Source organism: Ascaphus truei, chromosome 6 (genome assembly GCF_040206685.1).
Source record: "Ascaphus truei isolate aAscTru1 chromosome 6, aAscTru1.hap1, whole genome shotgun sequence".
NCBI classification, from domain to species: Eukaryota; Metazoa; Chordata; class Amphibia; order Anura; family Ascaphidae; genus Ascaphus; species Ascaphus truei.
In genome coordinates, this window is record NC_134488.1 from 20,176,866 (window position 1) to 20,197,855 (window position 20,990).

Genomic DNA, 20,990 nt, shown 5'->3' on the forward strand with positions numbered 1-20,990 from the left:
ACTCTGCGCTGATATAGCGCACCCAGAACTCTGCGCTGCAATAGCGCACCCAGAACCCTGCGCTGATATAGCGCACCCAGAACTCTGCGCTGATATAGCGCACCCAGAACTCTGCGCTGATATAGCGCACCCAGAACCCTGCGCTGATATAGCGCACCCAGAACCCTGCGCTGATATAGCGCACCCAGAACTCTGCGCTGATATAGCGCACCCAGAACTCTGCGCTGATATAGCGCACCCAGAACTCTGCGCTGATATAGCATACCCAGAACTCTGCGCTGATATAGCGCACCCAGAACTCTGCGCTGATATAGTGCACCCAGAACTCTGCGCTGATATAGCGCACCCAGAACTCTGCGCTGCAATAGCGCACCCAGAACTCTGCGCTGATATAGCGCACCCAGAACTCTGCGCTGCAATAGCGCACCCAGAACTCTGCGCTGATCTAGCGCACCCAGAACCCTGCGCTGATATAGCGCACCCAGAACTCTGCGCTGCAATAGCGCACCCAGAACTCTGCGCTGATATAGCGCACCCAGAATTCTGCGCTGATATAGCGCACCCAGAACCCTGCGCTGATATAGCGCACCCAGAACCCTGCGCTGATATAGCGCACCCAGAACTCTGCGCTGATATAGCGCACCCAGAACTCTGCGCTGATATAGCGCACCCAGAACTCTGCGCTGATATAGCGCACCCAGAACCCTGCGCTGATATAGCGCACCCAGAACTCTGCGCTGATATAGCGCACCCAGAACTCTGCACTGATATAGCGCACCCAGAACTCTGCGCTGATAAAGCGCACCCAGAACTCTGCGCTGATATAGCGCACCCAGAACTCTGCACTGATATAGCGCACCCAGAACTCTGCGCTGATATAGCGCACCCAAAACACTGCGCTGCAATAGCGCACCCAGAACTCTGCGCTGATATAGCGCACCCAGAACCCTGCGCTGATATAGCGCACCCAGAACTCTGCGCTGATATAGCGCACCCAGAACTCTGCGCTGCAATAGCGCACCCAGAACTCTGCGCTGATATAGCGCACCCAGAACCCTGCGCTGATATAGCGCACCCAGAACTCTGCGCTGATATAGCGCACCCAGAACTCTGCGCTGCAATAGCGCACCCAGAACTCTGCGCTGATATAGCGCACCCAGAACTCTGCGCTGATATAGCGCACCCAGAACTCTGCGCTGATATAGCGCACCCAGAACTCTGCGCTGATATAGCGCACCCAGAACTCTGCGCTGATATAGCGCACCCAGAACCCTGCGCTGATATAGTGCACCCAGAACTCTGTGCTGATATAGCGCACCCAGAACTCTGCGCTGATATAGCGCACCCAGAACTCTGCGCTGCAATAGCGCACCCAGAACTCTGCGCTGCAATAGCGCACCCAGAATTCTGCGCTGATATAGCGCACCCAGAACCCTGCGCTGATATAGCGCACCCAGAACCCTGCGCTGATATAGCGCACCCAGAACTCTGCGCTGATATAGCGCACCCAGAACTCTGCGCTGATATAGCGCACCCAGAACTCTGCGCTGATATAGCGCACCCAGAACTCTGCGCTGCAATAGCGCACCCAGAACTCTGCGCTGCAATAGCGCACCCAGAACTCTGCGCTGATATAGCGCACCCAGAACTCTGCGCTGATATAGCGCACCCAGAACTCTGCGCTGCAATAGCGCACCCAGAACTCTGCGCTGATATAACGCACCCAGAACTCTGCGCTGCAATAGCGCACCCAGAACTCTGCGCTGATATAGCGCACCCAGAACCCTGCGCTGATATAGCGCACCCAGAACTCTGCGCTGATATAGCGCACCCAGAACCCTGCGCTGCAATAGCGCACCCAGAACTCTGCGCTGATATAGCGCACCCAGAACTCTGCGCTGATATAGCGCACCCAGAACTCTGCGCTGCAATAGCGCACCCAGAACTCTGCGCTGATATAGCACACCCAGAACTCTGCCTGCAATAACGCACCTAGAACCCTGCGCTGATATAGCACACCCAGAACTCTGCGCTGCAATAGCGCACCCAGAACTCTGCGCTGCAATAGCGCACCCAGAACTCTGCGCTGATATAGCGCACCCAGAGCTCTGCGCTCATATAACGCACCCAGAACCCTGCGCTGATATAGTGCACCCAGAACTCTGCGCTGATATAGCGCACCCAGAACCCTGCGCTGATATAGCGCACCCAGAACTCTGCGCTGATATAGCGCACCCAGAACCCTGCGCTGATATAGTGCACCCAGAACCCTGCGCTGATATAGCGCACCCAGAACCCTGCGCTGATATAGCGCACCCAGAACCGTGCGCTGCAATAGCGCACCCAGAACTCTGCGCTGCAATAGCGCACCCAGAACTCTGCGCTGATATAGCGCACCCAGAACCCTGCGCTGCAATAGCGCACCAAGAACCCTGCGCTGATATAGCGCACCCAGTACTCTGCGCTGATATAGCGCACTCAGAACTCTGCGCTGCAATAGCGCACCAAGAACCCTGCGCTGATATAGCGCACCCAGAACTCGGCGCTGATATAGCGCACCCAGAACCCTGCGCTGCAATAGCGCACCCAGAACTCTGCGCTGCAATAGCGCACCCAGAACTCTGCGCTGATATAGCGCACCCAGAACTCTGCGCTGATATAACGCACCCAGAACCCTGCGCTGATATAGCGCACCCAGAACCCTGCGCTGATATAGCGCACCCAGAACCCTGCGCTGCAATAGCGCACCCAGAACTCTGCGCTGCAATAGCGCACCCAGAACTCTGCGCTGATATAGCGCACCCAGAACTCTGCGCTGATATAACGCACCCAGAACCCTGCGCTGATATAGCGCACCCAGAACCCTGCGCTGATATAGCGCACCCAGAACCCTGCGCTGATATAGCGCACCCAGAACTCTGCGCTGATATAGCGCACCAAGAACTCTGCGCTGATATAGCGCACCCAGAACCCTGCGCTGCAATAGCGCACCCAGAACTCTGCGCTGATATAGCGCACCCAGAACCCTGCGCTGCAATAGCGCACCCAGAACTCTGCGCTGATATAGCGCACCCAGAACCCTGCGCTGATATAGCGCACCCAGAACCCTGCGTTGCAATAGCGCACCCAGAACTCTGCGCTGATATGGCGCACCCAGAACCCTGCGCTGAAATAGCGCACCCAGAACCCTGCGCTGATATAGCGCACCCAGAACCCTGCGCTGATATAGCGCACCCAGAACCCTGCGCTGATATAGCGCACCCAGAACTCTGCGCTGCAATAGCGCACCCAGAACTCTGCGCTGATATAGCGCACCCAGAACCCTGCGCTGATATAGCGCACCCAGAACCCTGCGCTGCAATAGCGCACCCAGAACCCTGCGCTGCAATAGCGCACCCAGAACTCTGCGCTGCAATAGCGCACTCAGAACTCTGCAGGAAGGATCTGACACTGTAGCCTGATTGCCACAAACACACAGCTTTTGTTAAAGGATGATACAGCCACTGACCCGGTTCTGCACCTATACCAAACAATTAGATTAGTCCCTCACTGCCCGGGTTTGTCCTCCTGTAAAATATCTGCAGTCGCATATCACCGACATAAAAAAAAGTGACAGTCAGGGGATAGGAGGATGTTAACGCTGTGTTCCCGATATAGAAGGAGAAGCCGTCGCACGTGAGGGTGTGAGAGTACGGAGGGGGCAGCGTGTGTGCTATAAAGGGTATTCTGAAATTCAATAAATGCCAGTGTAAAAGGTCAGCATCTGTATGGAGACGTCAGGGCAGCAGATTTGAATAGGGGACGTGAGGGAGCTGCCCGCGTGCCCTGGAGATGCTTTAAGCTGACGTCCAAGCTCTCTCGAGCCGCGCTCTGTCTGCCCTCTGCTGCCTCGGCTCACAAGCGTCATTCACCTGCCTCCCTGCCAGCAAAGTCAGCAGCGCTGACCTAGGCACAGAGGTCTACAGAGACGCAGAGACAGCGTTGCCAGGATCATGAGTTCCTGAGCATTATTAGGGTACAAGGTCACAACCAGGTCACTCAACTAAAGCCCTTTTTCCGCTTAAATACCAAAGCCGTGAGGCAAATTGTACCAGATCCTAACTTGCAATCAAGTGCGAGACGCAAACGTATTATTAACAAAAACAGAAAGGCCCAGCGCCACATACAGAGTGACACAACATATAGTACAACACTTCAGTGCTAATCTGCTCATGAGTAAAGGTCATTAAGTTAAACCCTTTGGCCAAAGCGTTATAAACCTGCAGCCAACATCAAGGCATGACCAATCTGCTGGTCCTAACACTGCTTAACTTATGGTACCGAGACAGAGATCCACTTTAACAGGAATCCCACTTGCTGCTGTGAATATAGTATGATTTGACATGTTCTTCTGTTTAACGGAATGATGCTCTGCAGCAGTCAGACATGGCACAGACATGGCACAGACATGGCATCGCTGCAGTCAGACATGGCACAGACATGGCATCGCTGCAGTCAGACATGGCACAGACATGGCATCGCTGCAGTCAGACATGGCACAGACATGGCACAGACATGGCATCGCTGCAGACAGACATGGCACAGACATGGCACAGACATGGCATCGCTGCCGTTCCACAAACACATGAAAAGCTGCGGTCACATCTTATAACAGGACATTCGGTTGACGTCTTTCAGGGTGTTGCACTGAGATTTCACATTCATTAACTTAACTGCTTCAAGTTCAATATACATGGGCACCGTCTACTCAAGGGGTGGCCAACTTCGGTCCCCAAGAGCTACCAACAGGTCAGGTTTTCTGGATATCCCTGCTTCAGCACAGGTGGCTCCATCAGTGGCTCAGTCAAAGACTGAGCCGCTGATGGAGCCACCTGTGCTGAAGCAGGGAGGATTGAGCCACCTGTGCTGAAGCAGGGAGGATTGAGCCACCAGCTATTGAGGCTACCTGCCCTCATGTTACATGGTCTGAGGATGTCCAAGCACTGTGTGGGCTGTCTTCTTGGATCGAGAGTTAAAAACACAGTCAATGCTTCGACTGTTTTGTTCTTTGCTTTAGCAATTGTCTGATGTTTCTTTTCCCCCATCTCAATGACAAGGTTCCCAGTTATAGCAAACAGCCATCAATTCCAGAGACCCCTTGCTGCGGAAAAGAATGGTGAGGACCCTTCTATATGGCGACCATTACGAATTGTCTATTGTCTGTGTCAGCCTAAAATGCAATGTTGTAATCATTTGTACCAAAGATGTGAGACCTCACCTAGCAGTATATATTCTATACTATGTGGTGTGTCCTTTTAGGGGTCATGCCAGTCGGCCTACATTTGAAACCCAATAAAATGCTAGAAGAGGTAGTATGTCCCAGTGCTTATACTTACCAGCAAACAGGGCTGAGACTGCAATAAGCAGTGTTCGACAAACCTATACATTTGCTCGCCCCGGGCGAGTGGATTTAACCCCCGGGCGAGTAAATATTGGCCCAAGCAGCACACGTTTAGTACTAGGTGGCGAGTAGATTTTTTTGTGTGGCGAGTAGATTTTTTGGTGATTTGTCAACCACTGGCAATAAGGACCGCCAAACGTCCTTATAATGGTCTTTGGCGGTTCTTACTTTTCTCATTTCAAGGCTATCAATTAGGGGTGAAGAAATAAAACATTCTTATGCATCACTGCCTGTGTACACAGTGCTGAACAGATAAGCTATCGCAGGCATGATTATTCTGTAGGGCAAACATCTGACAATCAAATTGCACAAAGACCAGCACGAGAGCGTGTTGTGTGAGACAGACAAATATGCACACACACTCCGTGGTCAAAGTGTGATGTAAAGTATATAGTTACAAAACTACATTTCTACTTCTCTTGCAAGAACAACAGATCGGTTTTAAAATAACTTCTTGTTTAATTAATATTGCACAGTTGCTAGTTTTACGTAGCGCTTTAAAGAGACATTTTGCAGGCACAGGTCCCTGCCCTGTGGAGCTTACAATCTATGATTTTGGTGCCTGAGGCACAGGGAGATAAAGTGACTCGCCCAAGGTCACAAGGAGCCGACACCAGGAATTGAACCAGGTTCCCCTGCTTTAGTCAATGAGCTGCCCCTTCTTCCATTATGAAGAATTATGTCTTAATTCTTTCTTTTTTTGTGGGGGGGGGAGGTTTTATGTCTTCATTTGTTTTTTTAATGCCTTGTATGTTGAGATTCTTCTGCTTGGCTTATACTCCTGTGCATTAAAGCATCAACCACTGCACAGGCCACGTTCTCAAACAGAAGAGCTTGGCATCTTTATGCCCACAGACAATGCCACTTTGCACTTATTTTACCAGTATGGGACATGGCACGGTGAGCATCCTTCGCTATGAGGGGTGAGGACTCCCAGGAGAGGGGCATGGCACTGTGAGCATCCTTCTCCATGAGGGGTGAGGACCACCAGGAGAGGGGCATGGCACTGTGAGCATCCTTCACCATGAGGGGTGAGGACCCCCAGGAGAGGGACATGGCACTGTGAGCATCCTTCGCCATGAGAGTTGAGGACCCTCAGGAGAGGGACATGGCACTGTGAGCATCCTTCGCCATGAGGGGTGAGGACCCCCAGGAGAGGGACATGGCACTGTGAGCATCCTTCGCCATGAGGGGTGAGGACCCCCAGGAGAGGGATGTGGCACGGTGAGCATCCTTCGCCATGAGGGGTGAGGAATCCCAGGAGAGGGACATGGCACTGTGAGCATCCTTCGCCATGAGGTGTGAGGACCCCCAGGAGAGGGACGTGGCACGGTGAGCATCCTTCGCCATGAGGGGTGAGGTCCCCCAGGAGAGGGACATGGCACGGTGAGCATCCTTCGCCATGAGGGGTGAGGACCCCCAGGAGAGGGACATGGCACTGTGAGCATCCTTCGCCATGAGGGGTGAGGACCCCCAGGAGAGGGACATGGCACGGTGAGCATCCTTCGCCATGAGGGGTGAGGACCCCCAGGAGAGGGACATGGCACGGTGAGCATCCTTCGCCATGAGGAATCCCAGGAGGGGGGCATGGCACTGTGAGCATCCTTCGCCAAGAGGGGTGAGGACCCCCAGGAGAGGGACATGGCACGGTGAGCATCCTTCGCCATGAGGGGTGAGGACCCCCAGGAGAGGGACATGGCACTGTGAGCATCCTTCGCCATGAGGGTTGAGGACCCCCAGGAGAGGGACGTGGCACTGTGAGCATCCTTCGCCATGAGGGGTGAGGACCCCCAGGAGAGAGGCATGGCACCGTGAGCATCCTTCGCCATGAGGGGTGAGGACCCCCAGGAGGGGGGCATGGCACGGTGAGCATCCTTCGCCGTGAGGACTCCCAGAAGAGGGACATGGCACGGTGAGCATCCTTCGCCATGAGGGGTGAGGAATCCCAGGAATGGAAGCAGGAGAAAGCACCGGGTCTTTTTCAACAATATGTCGGCAGCTGAGTGAATTATTACGGAAACAGGGCATTAGGCTGGGGAAGTCAGGAGGCCTATAATTTTCTTTTTCTTAAGCTGGGGGCGTGAGGAGGCAGCAGAGTTAGCATTTGCATCCTGGGGGCAGGCAGGCTGGAAGCCATCCAGTCGATAACCTGACCATCAGAGCAAGGTTTGTAATTAAAAGGTCGGTGACCTGGAAAGCTAGGCCCGACTCCCAGGACTTCTCGGTAATGACGGATCTATTAAATTAAGACTTATGAAATCAATGCTAAAAAAGCTTTCATGGTAACGAGATTCCATCCAAGGACGAGGCCGTCAGCTTAACCCCCTCAGAGCTTTCCACCGTGCTGAAACCATTTCTGGGTCTGAAAGGGTTACGTTATCCAAGAAGGAAAAGCTATTTAGCAAGAAGAGTATGTTGGTACAGATGCTACCTGTGCTACTGTATTAAAACGAGGACATACGGCAATAAACGACACCGTTTGTCCATCCTATTAAAGCCCTTTATTGCCACCGGGTGTGAAAGTCAGTGCAGTAGAAGAAGCTGCACTAACACTGGAGTCCGTGCCAGTGCCTTCAACAATCTCTGCCCTGACCCCTTTAACACCTGATATACGATACTGTTAAGGCTACAGGACAAGTACCAGATCTATGTTGGATGAGCTATGAGCTCTGGTAAGGAGCAGGTCCTCTGTGTGTGTCTGTCTGCATCAGTCCTTACATTCAAAAGTATAGCTGAAGTTTATAATCACTTTGATTTCATATAGCGCTTTACTCCCAATGGGACTCAAAGCGTCACACAGTGACAGCACAGCGCGCGGTGCGCAGCACGTAGGAATGTTACAGACACAGGTCCCTTACAATCTATGTTTTTGGTGCCTGAGGCACAGGGAGATAAAGTGACTTGCCCAAGGTCACAAGCAGCCGACACCGGGAATTGAACCAGTCTCCCCTGCTTCACACTCAGTGCCACTGTTATCTGAGTCCTTACTCACTGTAAGTTTGCAAGAGCTTTGCTACTGTGGTTTAACCTCTCTCCTGCTGAGTAGATCTGTAATTCACTACATCACATCACATCTCCCTTTCTGTAACGAGCGGCGTTAGATGTGTGCGCTCAGTGTTACTTTGATGCAATATTACTACACTGTAACGTGACACAGAAAATGTTATTTCCTAAAAAGGAGGATTTTGTGTAATCTCAACGTATGAGATGTGGAAACACCTGCCCAGCAAAATGCCCTCACTGTCACGCTGAGTCACGCCGGGCAAGTTAAGGGTGGAAGACAAACCCAATTGACATGCACTGTCCTTTACACCAGGGGTGCGCGAGATTTTCGGGGGGGGGGAGCAGGGGGGGGCGGGCATGCGGTTAAAGAGGCCTTGTGCTCTTCCCCAAAGCATTTAAATTAAATGCCGGAGATCACGCACAAGGCCTCTGTAAGTTCTCTTACCTTGTTTCCAACGGCCTCTGGCGATGTGTCGCCATGGCAACGCGGCGGCAAAGAATGCCGCGTTGCCGCCACATGACGTTGTGACGCCAGGACGCCAGAGACAAGGTAAGGAGGGGGGCGCGAACAAGGGGGCGCAGAGGGAAACGTTTGCGCACCCACGAATCAGACAACATGCAGTCATTTCCAAAGAAGTAACCCGCGTGTGAGAAATACAATTCTATTACTCCGCTCTAAGACAAAATAAATACAGCCCCTGCAAAACACATTCACATCGATGTTTATTCTAAAACCAAGCGCATGTGTGAGGGGAAAAGTTAGGCTATTTAAAAATAAATAAAATCTGATGGCTGGAACAGGTACATGAAAACCCCTACCAAGGTCTCGGAGGTTATACTCTGGAAGAAGAAAAAATGTAGGTGCAGGGTTGCTTTCTAATACCTTAAGTCAGGGGGTTTTCAACGCCAGTCCCCAAGACCAAACCCCCCACCCCATCGACAGATCGGGTTTTCAGGATATCCCTGCTTCAGCACAGGTGGCTCAATCAGTCCCTGCTTCAGCACAGGTGGCCCCCCCTCAGTAATTGCACAGCAATGTGCTAACCCAGGGGGGTGGCCAACTGCAGACCTCAAGGTCCACCAACAGGTCAGGTTTTCAGGATATCCCAGCTTCAGCACAGGTGGCTCAATCAGAGGCTCTGTGCTGAAGCAGGGATATCCCTAATACCTGACCTGTTGCTGGCCCTTGAGGACTGGAGTTGGCCACCCATGGCCTACAAGGGCGTTATAACCAGACACCGGCGTGTCACGCTCGCTGCGCTCTGCGTGGGTCGTGCCAGGACGGACAGCAAGCACCCCCGGGTCTCTTAACTGCTCCGTAGGGCGAGCAGTAAATGAAACTCTATCCCTGCTACACCTGGGGGGTGAGAGTTGGCGGCTGCTTGTGTTGGGAGCGCCAAGTACTCAGGATATTGTATAAGAAAACTGGTGCTGACGAGCTCTTGGCATCCATGGATTTTCTCTCGAGTTACCCCGGGTAATCAGCAAGGCTTTTAGGTCCTCTCCCACCCCCCCTTGCATCGCTGCTTTTCACGGAGTCACTGAAATCCCAAAGCTTTTATTATTAAATCGCTCCCTGCAGATCGAGCGGACTGAAGGGGGGAGTGGGGGGGGGGGGGGGGAGAGAGAGAGAGAAAACAAGAGGAGAAAAGGTAATAACGGGAGATAAATAATGAAGCTGAAAGGCGGTGTGACCAGAAAGTTCCTGTGTTCAACAACAACGTGGAAAAGCAAAAACATTTTCACATATTCAGCATCCCATTAGCAATAATAGTACCTCGGTCACCCTCCCATAACAGAACGGAAGAGATTAAATACCGGCACATCTCTCTGTGTAAAAGGATTGTGAAAAAGCGCAGATTCACTGTAGACAGCGTAAAAGTCACAGCAGACATGCTCGTTATTGCTGTGACTTGTAGTGCTAATGACGGCCTGGCACTATGAATAAAACTGCGTGTGTCTGCATGCGCGTGTCTGCGTGTCTCTCTCTCTCGTGAACTATTACCAACTTTCCTGGCTCACCTTGTGTGGCACACGACCAGGCGTGGGGCAACTTGGTCCACAAGGGCCACCAAACAGGGCAGGTTTTAATCATATCCCTGCAGCCTGCCCTGTTGGTGGCCGTTGAGGACCGGTGTTGCCGACCCCTGCTGTGGCTCATGATGGTATTGCCGTGCAGCATGCATGCCGCTCCCTGCCGGGAGAGAAGTGAGCTTACCTGCAGGCTGTAATAACGTCACTTCACACCTCACACTCAGTGGGAGCTGCGGGGTCACTTTGTGTGTTTGCACACTGCCCCCAAAGTGACATAATGACGCACACATGTAACAGAGAAGACCTAAAGGAAAAAATAGCTGTCTGCAGGCAGGTCAACGGGGCAATGCCCTGTCTAAGGCTTAGCGGTATAATGCAGGGGAAATCCAATACTGTCAATGACACGGTCATGTTTCCCACCCCAAAAATGTTGCTTTGGTCAGGCAATGGCACAATTAGACTGTGTATACAGCAATACTTTAATCTCAATATATTTACTGAAGAGTACACACCTTTGTATAAAAGCACCAGCTGAAGTAACACCAAGTGCCTGGTAATTACCTTAATTGTGGTTTGTTCAGATGCAACTTTGCAAACCTAAGCCGTGCTGCCATGTTCTTTTTAGAGAGAAGAGGCCTTCTCCTGGCAACCCTTCCAAACAAACCATACTTGTTCAGTCTTTTTCTAATTGTACTGTCATGAACTTTAACATTTAACATGCTAACTGAGGCCTGTAGAGTCTGAGATGTAACGCTTGGTTTTTTTGCAATTTCTCTGAGCATTGCACGGTCTGACCTTGGGGTGAATTTGCTGGGACGTCCACTCCTGGGAAGATTGGCAACTGTCTTCAATGTTTTCCACTTTGCAATAATCTTTCTCACTGTAGAATGATGGACTTAAATTTTTTTGGGAAATGGCCTTATAACCCTTCCCAGATTGATGGGCAGCAACAATTGCTTCTCTAAGATCATTGCTGATGTCTTTCCTCCTTGGCATTGTGTTAACACACACCTGAATGCTCCAGACCAGCAAACTGCTAAAACTTCGGCTTTTATAGAGGTGGTCACACTTGCTGATGATCAATTAATCAAGGGCATTTGATTAGCAGCATCTCTCTGCTACTTAGCATCTTAATTCCTATGGAAGCAGTAAGGGTGTACTTGGTCTTTCGCACGCGACTGCCAACCGGCGTTGCAGGGCGGCTCTCCAATCGGGGGATGAAAATCCCTCTCAGCTGATTGGCTGAGTGACAGAGTAGTCCCCGATACGTCACAGCCTACAGCTGATCGAAGCCCCGGGCCACAGGAAATGAAACCGCGGGTATCTCAGCGCCCCAGCACGATTGTATGAGAGACAGCGAATAATACATACTCACTATACTGTTAATGAATAGTCCAGAAAATGTCCAGAAAAGGCTCAAAATGAGCAGAGTACAACCAGTCATATGCAACACAGTACTCTACTTAAATCTCCAACGCGTTTCGTGACGCTAAGTCACTTCAGGGAAATAAGCATTGTACACTACAAAAAAAAATGTAAATAAATAAACTAACAATTATTCGCAAGTAATGGACAATACATCAGACCTTTCTCTCCACACATTATCATTGATATTCCTGTCATGGTATGAATTAAAGGTTCACGTTTGTAAACCTCAGAAATCACATTTTCAATAGACGAGTTGTCTATATTCTCACAGCAAGCAAGCACAACTCCACTGACAAAGTAATTTGAACAGTATCCAGACAGAATAGCTTACTAAATGGTCATTGGCTGTTAGCTGCTCACATGACCAGGCGGTCTCGCTGCAATAGCAAACTAGTTTGTCTCCTCCGCTTTTGGTATCCTTGTATCTGATGTGCAAGCTCGTGCTCACTATGGCCATGCGCTTTGGAATACACACGTTTGTTTGTAGCGCGAACTATGTAGCTCGCTCCGTATCTTGCACTATGGACGAGGCTTTAGGATTGACCCAATGGACCTTTCTAGGCTGCTGCTCTCAGGCTGCTGGCTTTGGCCTTAAGTAGCTGACCTGTAACCAGCAGCTTCATGTCGCAGCCAGCGTCATTAATGGAAGGAACGGACCAAACTAAGAGAGACCACCTGATAGAGATGCAGAAGATGACAGAATGGAGTGTTTGCATGAGGAACACCTCTCTGTATTACTGTACATCAAAGTGATATACACCATCTGATATAGCAATTAGTTGTGCGTGCAGGGGGTATTATTAGCAAGGCGAGCTGGTCCTGTCCTGAGTACAGGATGTTGTGGGTGAGTTTGGGTGACTGTGGTGGGTCAGGTAAGAGAATATAGTGAATACGGCGTTAGAGTGGTGAGAATGAGTAAGGCTGGGTCCCCAGTACATGCTGCAGGGTGCGCTGCAGGAACAAGAACCGCCCCTCAATGCCTTGGCGCTCAATTTGCCGCCGTGATGCACGACCAGATTTTCTGCTGGCCACACCCCCCAGTGGTTCAGCCAATGAGAGCAAACCAGCCGGGTGACGTCATGGCCGCACCCATGCCACCCCCCTCCTTCCCCTCCCCCGTCGCAATCTCCTGCAGCTCAGCCACAGACCAAAGTGATTTACTAAGAGTCATGGTCGCACCCCCCTCCATTTTGGCCACGCCCCCCGCACCTCCCATCGCTCCCTACAGACCGCAGATCACGGTTTTAAGCTGTGCACACTTGCAGTAGTCAACACCGTGGCCGCAGTCTAATGGGTAATGAGTACGAGAGAGGTAATTATGAATAGAGAGAGGGGTGTGTGAGAGAGAGGCCACCTCTCTCCATGTATGAATGAGGGGAGGAGTGGATATGTATAGGGAATGAAAGTGAGTTATATAGTGTCTACATGAGGGCGAGTGTAATGTGTGTAAGGTTGGCAGGAGTATAGACTAATGTACGTTTGGTAAAGAGCGCGTGCTCCATGCGTGGGGCATGTGAGTATGGAGTAGTCTGCATGGGGTAAGTAGTGAGCTACGTGGACACATTCAATACCTTTTCTCTTCAGAAACTCCTTCCTGGTGGATACTGGGCTCTGTCGGACCTTAGGGTTCTGCAAAAACTTCACTGCTGTAGTAATCTGCGGAGAGAGAAGAGAGGGCAGCTGAGAGCGGATCCAGCCGTGTGCACACGGTGTCAGAGATCTGTGTTGTGTATTGTGCCCGGAGACGACAAGTATGCACATCCAACTCGTTTACCCCAAAAATGGCACCCTACGTTACTCAGGCAGCAGCTCAACCAAGAGCTCTAACAGCCCCTGTAACAGCCCCTGTAACAGCCCCTGTAACAGCCCCCCGCCATATGCACTAGATGTGTACTTTAAGGCAGCGGTGCGCAAACTGTGGGGCGCGACCCCCAGGGGGGGCGCGACACTGCCGACGGGGGGCGCGGGGTTTACAGAGGCCCCGCGCGCTTCCCGAAGGCACTTAAATTAAGTGCCGGGGGAGCTGCCGGGCCTCTGTAAACCTAACTTACCGTGGCTCCGGCGGCTTCCTCCCTGTGTCGCCATGGCAACGCGGCGTCAAAATGACGCTGCGAGGTCATGTGACGTCACGTTGCTATGGCAACGTGACGTTATTACGCCGGAGCGCGGGTAAGTTGGGGTTGGGAGGGGGGCGCGGGAGTGAGGGGACAGCCGGCAGGGGGGCGCAGGGAAAAAAGTTTGCGCCCCCCTGCTTTAAGGCACAATCTTTTCAGGAAGATTTAACCAGACACACAAAGTTATAGCGAGTAAAAAAGTGACAAAAACCTTCCACCGTACCGCAAATACAAATATCACTGTGAGCACGTTCACACGTCTCAGACAGATCCACAAACCGGCCTCTCTCTCAACATACAGTGATTCCACTGCAGCCAGGGATTCTGGGAAATTATATGCAAATGAGCACTCCTTGTGTCACTCCTTGCTTCTTACCCATTTTAACATGGATCCCTATAAGCGAATGCCAGCCGTATTACACAATTTAGCACCGCATGGGTTAAAGAAGTGCATAGCCAGTAAACCTACTCACAGATACAAGAGTGCTCATTTGCATGTCATTTCCCAGAATCCCTGGCATTGCATACGTTAATGCGGGGTATGTCTGTATATATATTTGTTTTTTGTGTGTTTAAGCTGTGCAGCAGTCATAAGCATATTGAGGGTATGTGTTAAAATGGGTTAAAAGCAAAAAGTGACACTATCAATTCTCATTTGCATGTCATTACCCAGAATCCCTGGTTGCAGTGGAAGCATTGTATGTGAAGAGATAATCGAGAAAGGCAGGTTGGTGCCCCTGCCTGAGACATGTATGGATGTATGTATGTCTTTATTTATATAGCGCCATTAATGTACATAGCGCTTCACAGCAGTAATATACGTAACATAATCATATAAATAGCAAATAATACAGATAACACATAGTGGGAAGAAGTGCTTCAGACATAAAGCAACATTTAGGAAAAGGAGCCCCTGCCCCGAAAAGCTCACAATGTAAGACGTGGATGTGCTCACAAGCGGCATTTTTATTTGCAGGGAAGCTTTACAAATTATGATAGGAAAGCAAAGTATATTTACACAGGGGGTATTTAATTAAGCAAAACCCTTGACCTTTTCACTGCCAAGGGGGCCTGCAGAAACATACTTTGCTAAGCCGTTTCCTAAGTGCAATGGTTACAGAACCGTGAGCGAGCACATGGCAATGCTCTGTTATACACTCGGAGACAAACCCCCCGCCTGCTGTGTGCTGGGGCTGCACAGCCTCGGGTGCGATGGCTCCGTTCAGGGGCCCGGCTCCCTCCTCCTGCTCTGTGGTTGGAGGGAAGTTCTCGCCTGGTCTTGGCTCGGACCCACCCTGTGCCCCCTCTTTGCATCTCTTATTTCTTTAAATACACTAATCGCGTCAGATGCAGGCAAAACGGATCCATCAGACAATGCGATAAACAGGCATTACCCGCCATCCGACACAGATCACGGGCGCTAAGTACATCAGAGCAGGTGTAACTCAAATGATTAGTTATTACACCTGCGGTGGCGCTGATTCAATTGGGAAAGATACTCGGTAATAGGTTAAAAGGTTTGGATGGGGGACGTTACTCTTAAAGTGCCTGCAGTGAGGGCATTATTGAACAAGATGTCATTAGTAATTCATTTACAGCAAAACAGGAGACGGAACAGCGCAAGTGACTGAAAGCAATTTAGATGTTAGGTAAATAGGAAAGGCATCTTTTTAAAAAAAAGCATGATAAGTGAATTTAAGCATGGGAATGAGGGGGGGTATGGGGGGTGGGGAGAGGGGAGAGAAGCAGCGTGATGGAAAAGAAAGAAGATATGAAGAAAACGAGGGGGGGGAGAAAGGCGAGAGACGGAGAGAGAGAAAAAAAGACTGATTAAATAAGAAAGTGCAGGGGAGGGAGGAGGGATGATACAGAAGGCAGGCGGGAGGGTGGGGAAAGAAAAACAAATAGCTAAAGATTGATAGAGACAAAATCAAAAGGAAGAAATAAAGACAGCCGAAGTTCTCTCTCTCGGGTTTATATATCACGGCGACGACCGAAAGCAAGAGAGGAGGATGAAATTAGGAAGTTTGTTGGAGGGATATAGAGGAGAGAGACTTGTAACCGCGGTACCCGGGCAATCCAGGAGTGTGTTCACAAGGACGGAAGGTGTTATATACATATATATATATATATCATTAATAATTGTTTTTTCTTGAATAGCGCTGACCATGTACATAGAGATTTTGCAGGCACGAGTCCCCGCCCCGTACAGCTTACAATCTATTTTATGAGTGCCTGAGGCACAGGGAAATAAAGTGACATGCTCAAGGTCACAAGGATCCTCAAACTCTGTGTCATTGTTGTCAGTCAGTGCCTTTACTCAGTGAGCTCCTCGTTCAGAGATAGATAGATAGATAGATAGATAGATAGATAGAAGACACACCAAGAAATCTGGCAGAAAAAAACCTGCAATATTTGGGTTACCATTGCATGATCCTGTAGTGCATAATTCCCTATTTAACCCCTCCAGTGCTTAAGGGTCCCAAGATCAAGACGCTAACTCAGAAGCAGAAACGGCGCTTGCATCAATACACGGTATATTAATACCTCTACCCCACAATTAACTCAAGAGGAGGTCTATCTCAGGACGGGTCCAGCTGAACTAGCTGAGTTTATAGCCATACCTTCATTGTGCCTATCATCCTCATCCTATGTACACTCCATATATAATAGCTAGCATAACTCAGCACAAGAAAGTCACAAGAAGCTTCACGTTTTTAATCAATTATGTATAATTTTGTATGTTGTATGTCTGCGCATTCTAGGACCATGATCTAATACCACTCCGGTCTGCGGTGCGCCTTTATTGGGGATCTTTCTGTGTACTCTGTACACCCCTCTTTCTCTAACTCACAAGCAGAAACGGCGCTTGCATTGAGGCTAGCACTCGTATCTCTGACTACCTCGTACAGCAGTGGTACTCTGCCAGACGGTGTAAGGGGGGATAACAGCGCTGCGCGTTGTGACAGGGCAGGAAACATGCAAGAAATGAGACCATTAACCTCGAGAGGCACAATGTTAACCCCTGGCAGGGTCACTCCCTTATCAAACAGGGCAGAGGGGCAAGGTCTAATGTCATCTCAAATACAGGAAACAATTAGCAGAAAACAGGTGCCTAGGCCAGAGGTGACCAACTCCAGCCCTCAAGTGCCATCAACAGGTCAGGTTTTCAGGATATCCTTGCTTCAGCACAGGTCATGCAGGCTTCGACTGAGCCAGGACATACTTGAAAATGGGAGGTAACTCTCAATGTATTACTTCCCTTTTATAAATACATTTTTAGCAAATCCAGAAAACCTGACCTGTTGGTAGCTCTTGAGGGCTGGACTTTTGAGAAAGGCCAGTCAGAACTATCAGGCTCTTATTCATTGAGCAAACGCTCATAACCCCGGAGGCGTTCGAGTTCGTGGCTCCGAGCTGTGCCCATGGGGGGGGGGGGGGGTTGGGTGGATTAATGCATGTTAGTTTACTAGCCCCCCCCTCACCTTCCCCAGTACGTACATTAGGAGAGAAGCCAGCAATAGAAATGCTAAGTTTTAGTAAGAAATCAGGTCCGTGTCAAAACCACAGTGACAAATGTGGCCACCGGTGGCACGAGGAAATAGTTGCAAAGCGACAGTTAATCAGCAGCAGCCATCACACACTGCTGATGCCAGCACTCAGGGAGAAACGCCGGCTGCTAATTACCAGGCTGTATATCAGGCGGCAAGCTATGCCCGAGCGTACACACCGCGGCACGCGGGTTTCAGGGGCTCGCAAACGCAGGGAGCGCAAGCTTAGGGAGGAGGGCTGCAGAGGTTACGGGGATGCAGAGAAAGCATCTCGGGAGAGTCTCACGTCAGGAGACCAGTGATGCAGGCAGGAGGTAAGCGAGGTGCTGGGGAGGAAGGCGGGGAGGAGGGGGTTAAAGCCATGCGTTGCTGGTCCGGCTAGCACCCCAGGGGATAAGGACAGCGCCCCACGTGCAGATGTCAGCTCCTCTCTGCCGGAACCCAAACAGCTTTCTCCGCACCTCTCCTCCACAGCACAGACGTGGCCAGAGAGGAGGGGCAGCCACGTGCCTGCGGATCTGAGACCTACTCATTTACGGGAACGTTTGTGTAAAGCAGGGGTGGGCAGCTCCAGTCCTCAAGGGCCACCACCAGGTCAGGTAAACAGGATATCCCTGCTTCAGCACAGGTGGCTCAATCAGTGGCTCAGCCTTTGACTGAGCCACCTGTGCCAAAGCAGGGATATCCTTAAAACCTGACCTGTTGGTGGCCCTTGTGGACAGGAGCGGCCCACCCCGGGTGTAAGGTAATGGTGGAGCTCTGGCCTGAAGGCACTAACATTGAACACACAAGCCGAAGTGAATGGCTCGGGCCCAATGGGAGGAGAGCGCATGGCTAAAGTGCTGGAGATGTCGGCCTGGAACGCACAAGCCTGGCTGTTAAGTACCTGCCGGGGCGACCTGCGTGAGATCCTGGGGAAATCACCACATCACCGTGTGCTTCCTCAGGACAGAACTACTGTACACAGGAGATGGAGACGCCAATGTAACTTTGCTGGTACACCGCAATGTTTCCGCTGACTCCCTGTGTGCTAAAGGGGTTTTAAACAGGCGGGGGAGGGGATGATAGCCTAATGCTTGAGACGCTGGCCTCACGAGTGAGCTATCCCTGTTAGAGGTCCACGGTGCCTTATACACTACAGTATAGTGTAATCACTCGTAGTACATCCATTATTTCTGTACTCTATATTAGATGCACCGCACTGGAGTCTGTAAAGTATATAAACGTATATAAAACACAGTCGGCCCCGGGTACAAAATCAGATGGTAAGCTCTCTGGGTTACAGTCAATGTTATTGTACTTCACACAATGACACATGCCGGGGGGGGGGGAGAGGGGGGGAAATGGGGGGGGACACCTAATCACAATGTGCTGGACCCCTCTGCTGCCAGAAATCTTTTAAGCAAAGTGGTTTCTATAAATGCTATTTGCCACATGAATAACAACCCCCGGTGGGTTCAGGCCCCTCTCCAGACACGGGCCTATATTTACCAAGAGCTCCTACTGTAGGTAAGAAGACATCTTCCAGCGTCAGGATCAATTGAATGGACAGTAATCCATTCTATATATATCCCCACTTAGTGAATATGCGCCGCGCTGCTGTGCTAATTACACCTCCTTATTGCACCTCTGTGGATGCAGCCACAGGTAGGAGCGCTGTGGCCCTGTTAGTAGGAGCGCTGTGGCCCTGTTAGTAGGAGCGCTGTGGCCCTGTTAGTAGGAGCGCTGTGGCCCTGTTAGTAGGAGCGCTGTGGCCCTGTTAGTAGGAGCACTGTGGCCCTGTCAGTAGGAGCACTGTGGCCCTGTCAGTAGGAGCACTGTGGCCCTGTTAGTAGGAGCACTGTGGCCCTGTTAGTAGGAGCACCGTGGCCCTGTTAGAAGGAGCACCGTGGCCCTGTTAGTAGGAGCACTGTGGCCCTGTTATGCAGCACTGTGGCCCTGTTAGTGGGAGCACTGTGGCCCTGTTAGTGGGAGTACTGTGGCCCTGTTAGTAGGAGCACTGTGGCCCTGTTAGTAGGAGCACTGTGGCCCTGTTAGTGGGAGCACTGTGGCCCTGTTAGTGGGAGCGCTGTGGCCCTGTTAGTAGGAGCACTGTGGCCCTGTTAGTAGGAGCACTGTGGCCCTGTTAGTGGGAGCACTGTGGCCCTGTTAGTAGGAGCGCTGTGGCCCTGTTAGTAGGAGCACTGTGGCCCTGTTAGTGGGAGCACTGTGGCCCTGTTAGTAGGAGCGCTGTGGCCCTGTTAGTAGGAGCGCTGTGGCCCTGTTAGTAGGAGCGCTGTGGCCCTGTTAGTAGGAGCGCTGTGGCCCTGTTAGTAGGAGCGCTGTGGCCCTGTTAGTAGGAGCGCTGTGGCCCTGTTAGTAGGAGCGCTGTGGCCCTGTTAGTAGGAGCGCTGCGGCCCTGTTAGTGGGAGCCCTGTGGCCCTGTTAGTAGGAGCGCTGTGGCCCTGTTAGTAGGAGCGCTGCGGCCCTGTTAGTAGGAGCGCTGCGGCCCTGTTAGTAGGAGCACTGCGGCCCTGTTAGTATGGCCCTGTTAGTAGGAGCGCTGTGGCCCTGTTAGTAGGAGCGCTGTGGCCCTGTTAGTAGGAGCGCTGTGGCCCTGTTAGTAGGAGCGCTGTGGCCCTGTTAGTAGGAGCGCTGTGGCCCTGTTAGTAGGAGCGCTGCGGCCCTGTTAGTAGGAGCGCTGCGGCCCTGTTAGTAGGAGCGCTGCGGCCCTGTTAGTAGGAGCGCTGCGGCCCTGTTAGTAGGAGCGCTGCGGCCCTGTTAGTAGGAGCGCTGTGGCCCTGTTAGTAGGAGCGCTGTGGCCCTGTTAGTAGGAGCGCTGTGGCCCTGTTAGTAGGAGCGCTGTGGCCCTGTTAGTAGGAGCGCTGTGGCCCTGTTAGTAGGAGCGCTGTGGCCCTGTTAGTAGGAGCGCTGTGGCCCTGTTAGTAGGAGCACTGCGGCCCTGTTAGTAGGAGCGCTGCGGCCCTGTTAGTAGGAGCGCTGCGGCCCTGTTAGTAGGAGCGCTGCGGCCCTGTTAGTAGGAGCGCTGTGGCCCTGTCAGTAGGAGCGCTGTGGCCCTGTTAGTAGGAGCGCTGTGGCCCTGTTAGTAGGAGCGCTGTGGCCCTGTTAGTAGGAGCGCTGTGGCCCTGTTAGTAGGAGCGCTGTGGCCCTGTTAGTAGGAGCGCTGTGGCCCTGTTAGTAGGAGCGCTGCGGCCCTGTTAGTAGGAGCGCTGCGGCCCTGTTAGTAGGAGCGCTGTGGCCCTGTTAGTAGGAGCGCTGTGGCCCTGTCAGTAGGAGCGCTGTGGCCCTGTTAGTAGGAGCGCTGTGGCCCTGTTAGTAGGAGCGCTGTGGCCCTGTTAGTAGGAGCGCTGTGGCCCTGTCAGTAGGAGCGCTGTGGCCCTGTTAGTAGGAGCGCTGTGGCCCTGTTAGTAGGAGCGCTGT

At 51.6% G+C, this 20,990-nt stretch overlaps 1 protein-coding gene across 1 annotated transcript in view; it reads right to left on the minus strand.

Moving 5' to 3' along the window:
• The window catches only part of PEX14 (peroxisomal biogenesis factor 14), a 196,636-nt gene that overhangs the window by 133,509 nt on the left and 42,137 nt on the right, over positions 1-20,990 (minus strand). Inside the window, exon 2 of the mRNA XM_075603513.1 lies at positions 13,477-13,561. Coding sequence (XP_075459628.1) covers positions 13,477-13,561 — 85 coding nt within the window. The remainder of the gene's footprint in view (positions 1-13,476; positions 13,562-20,990) is intronic.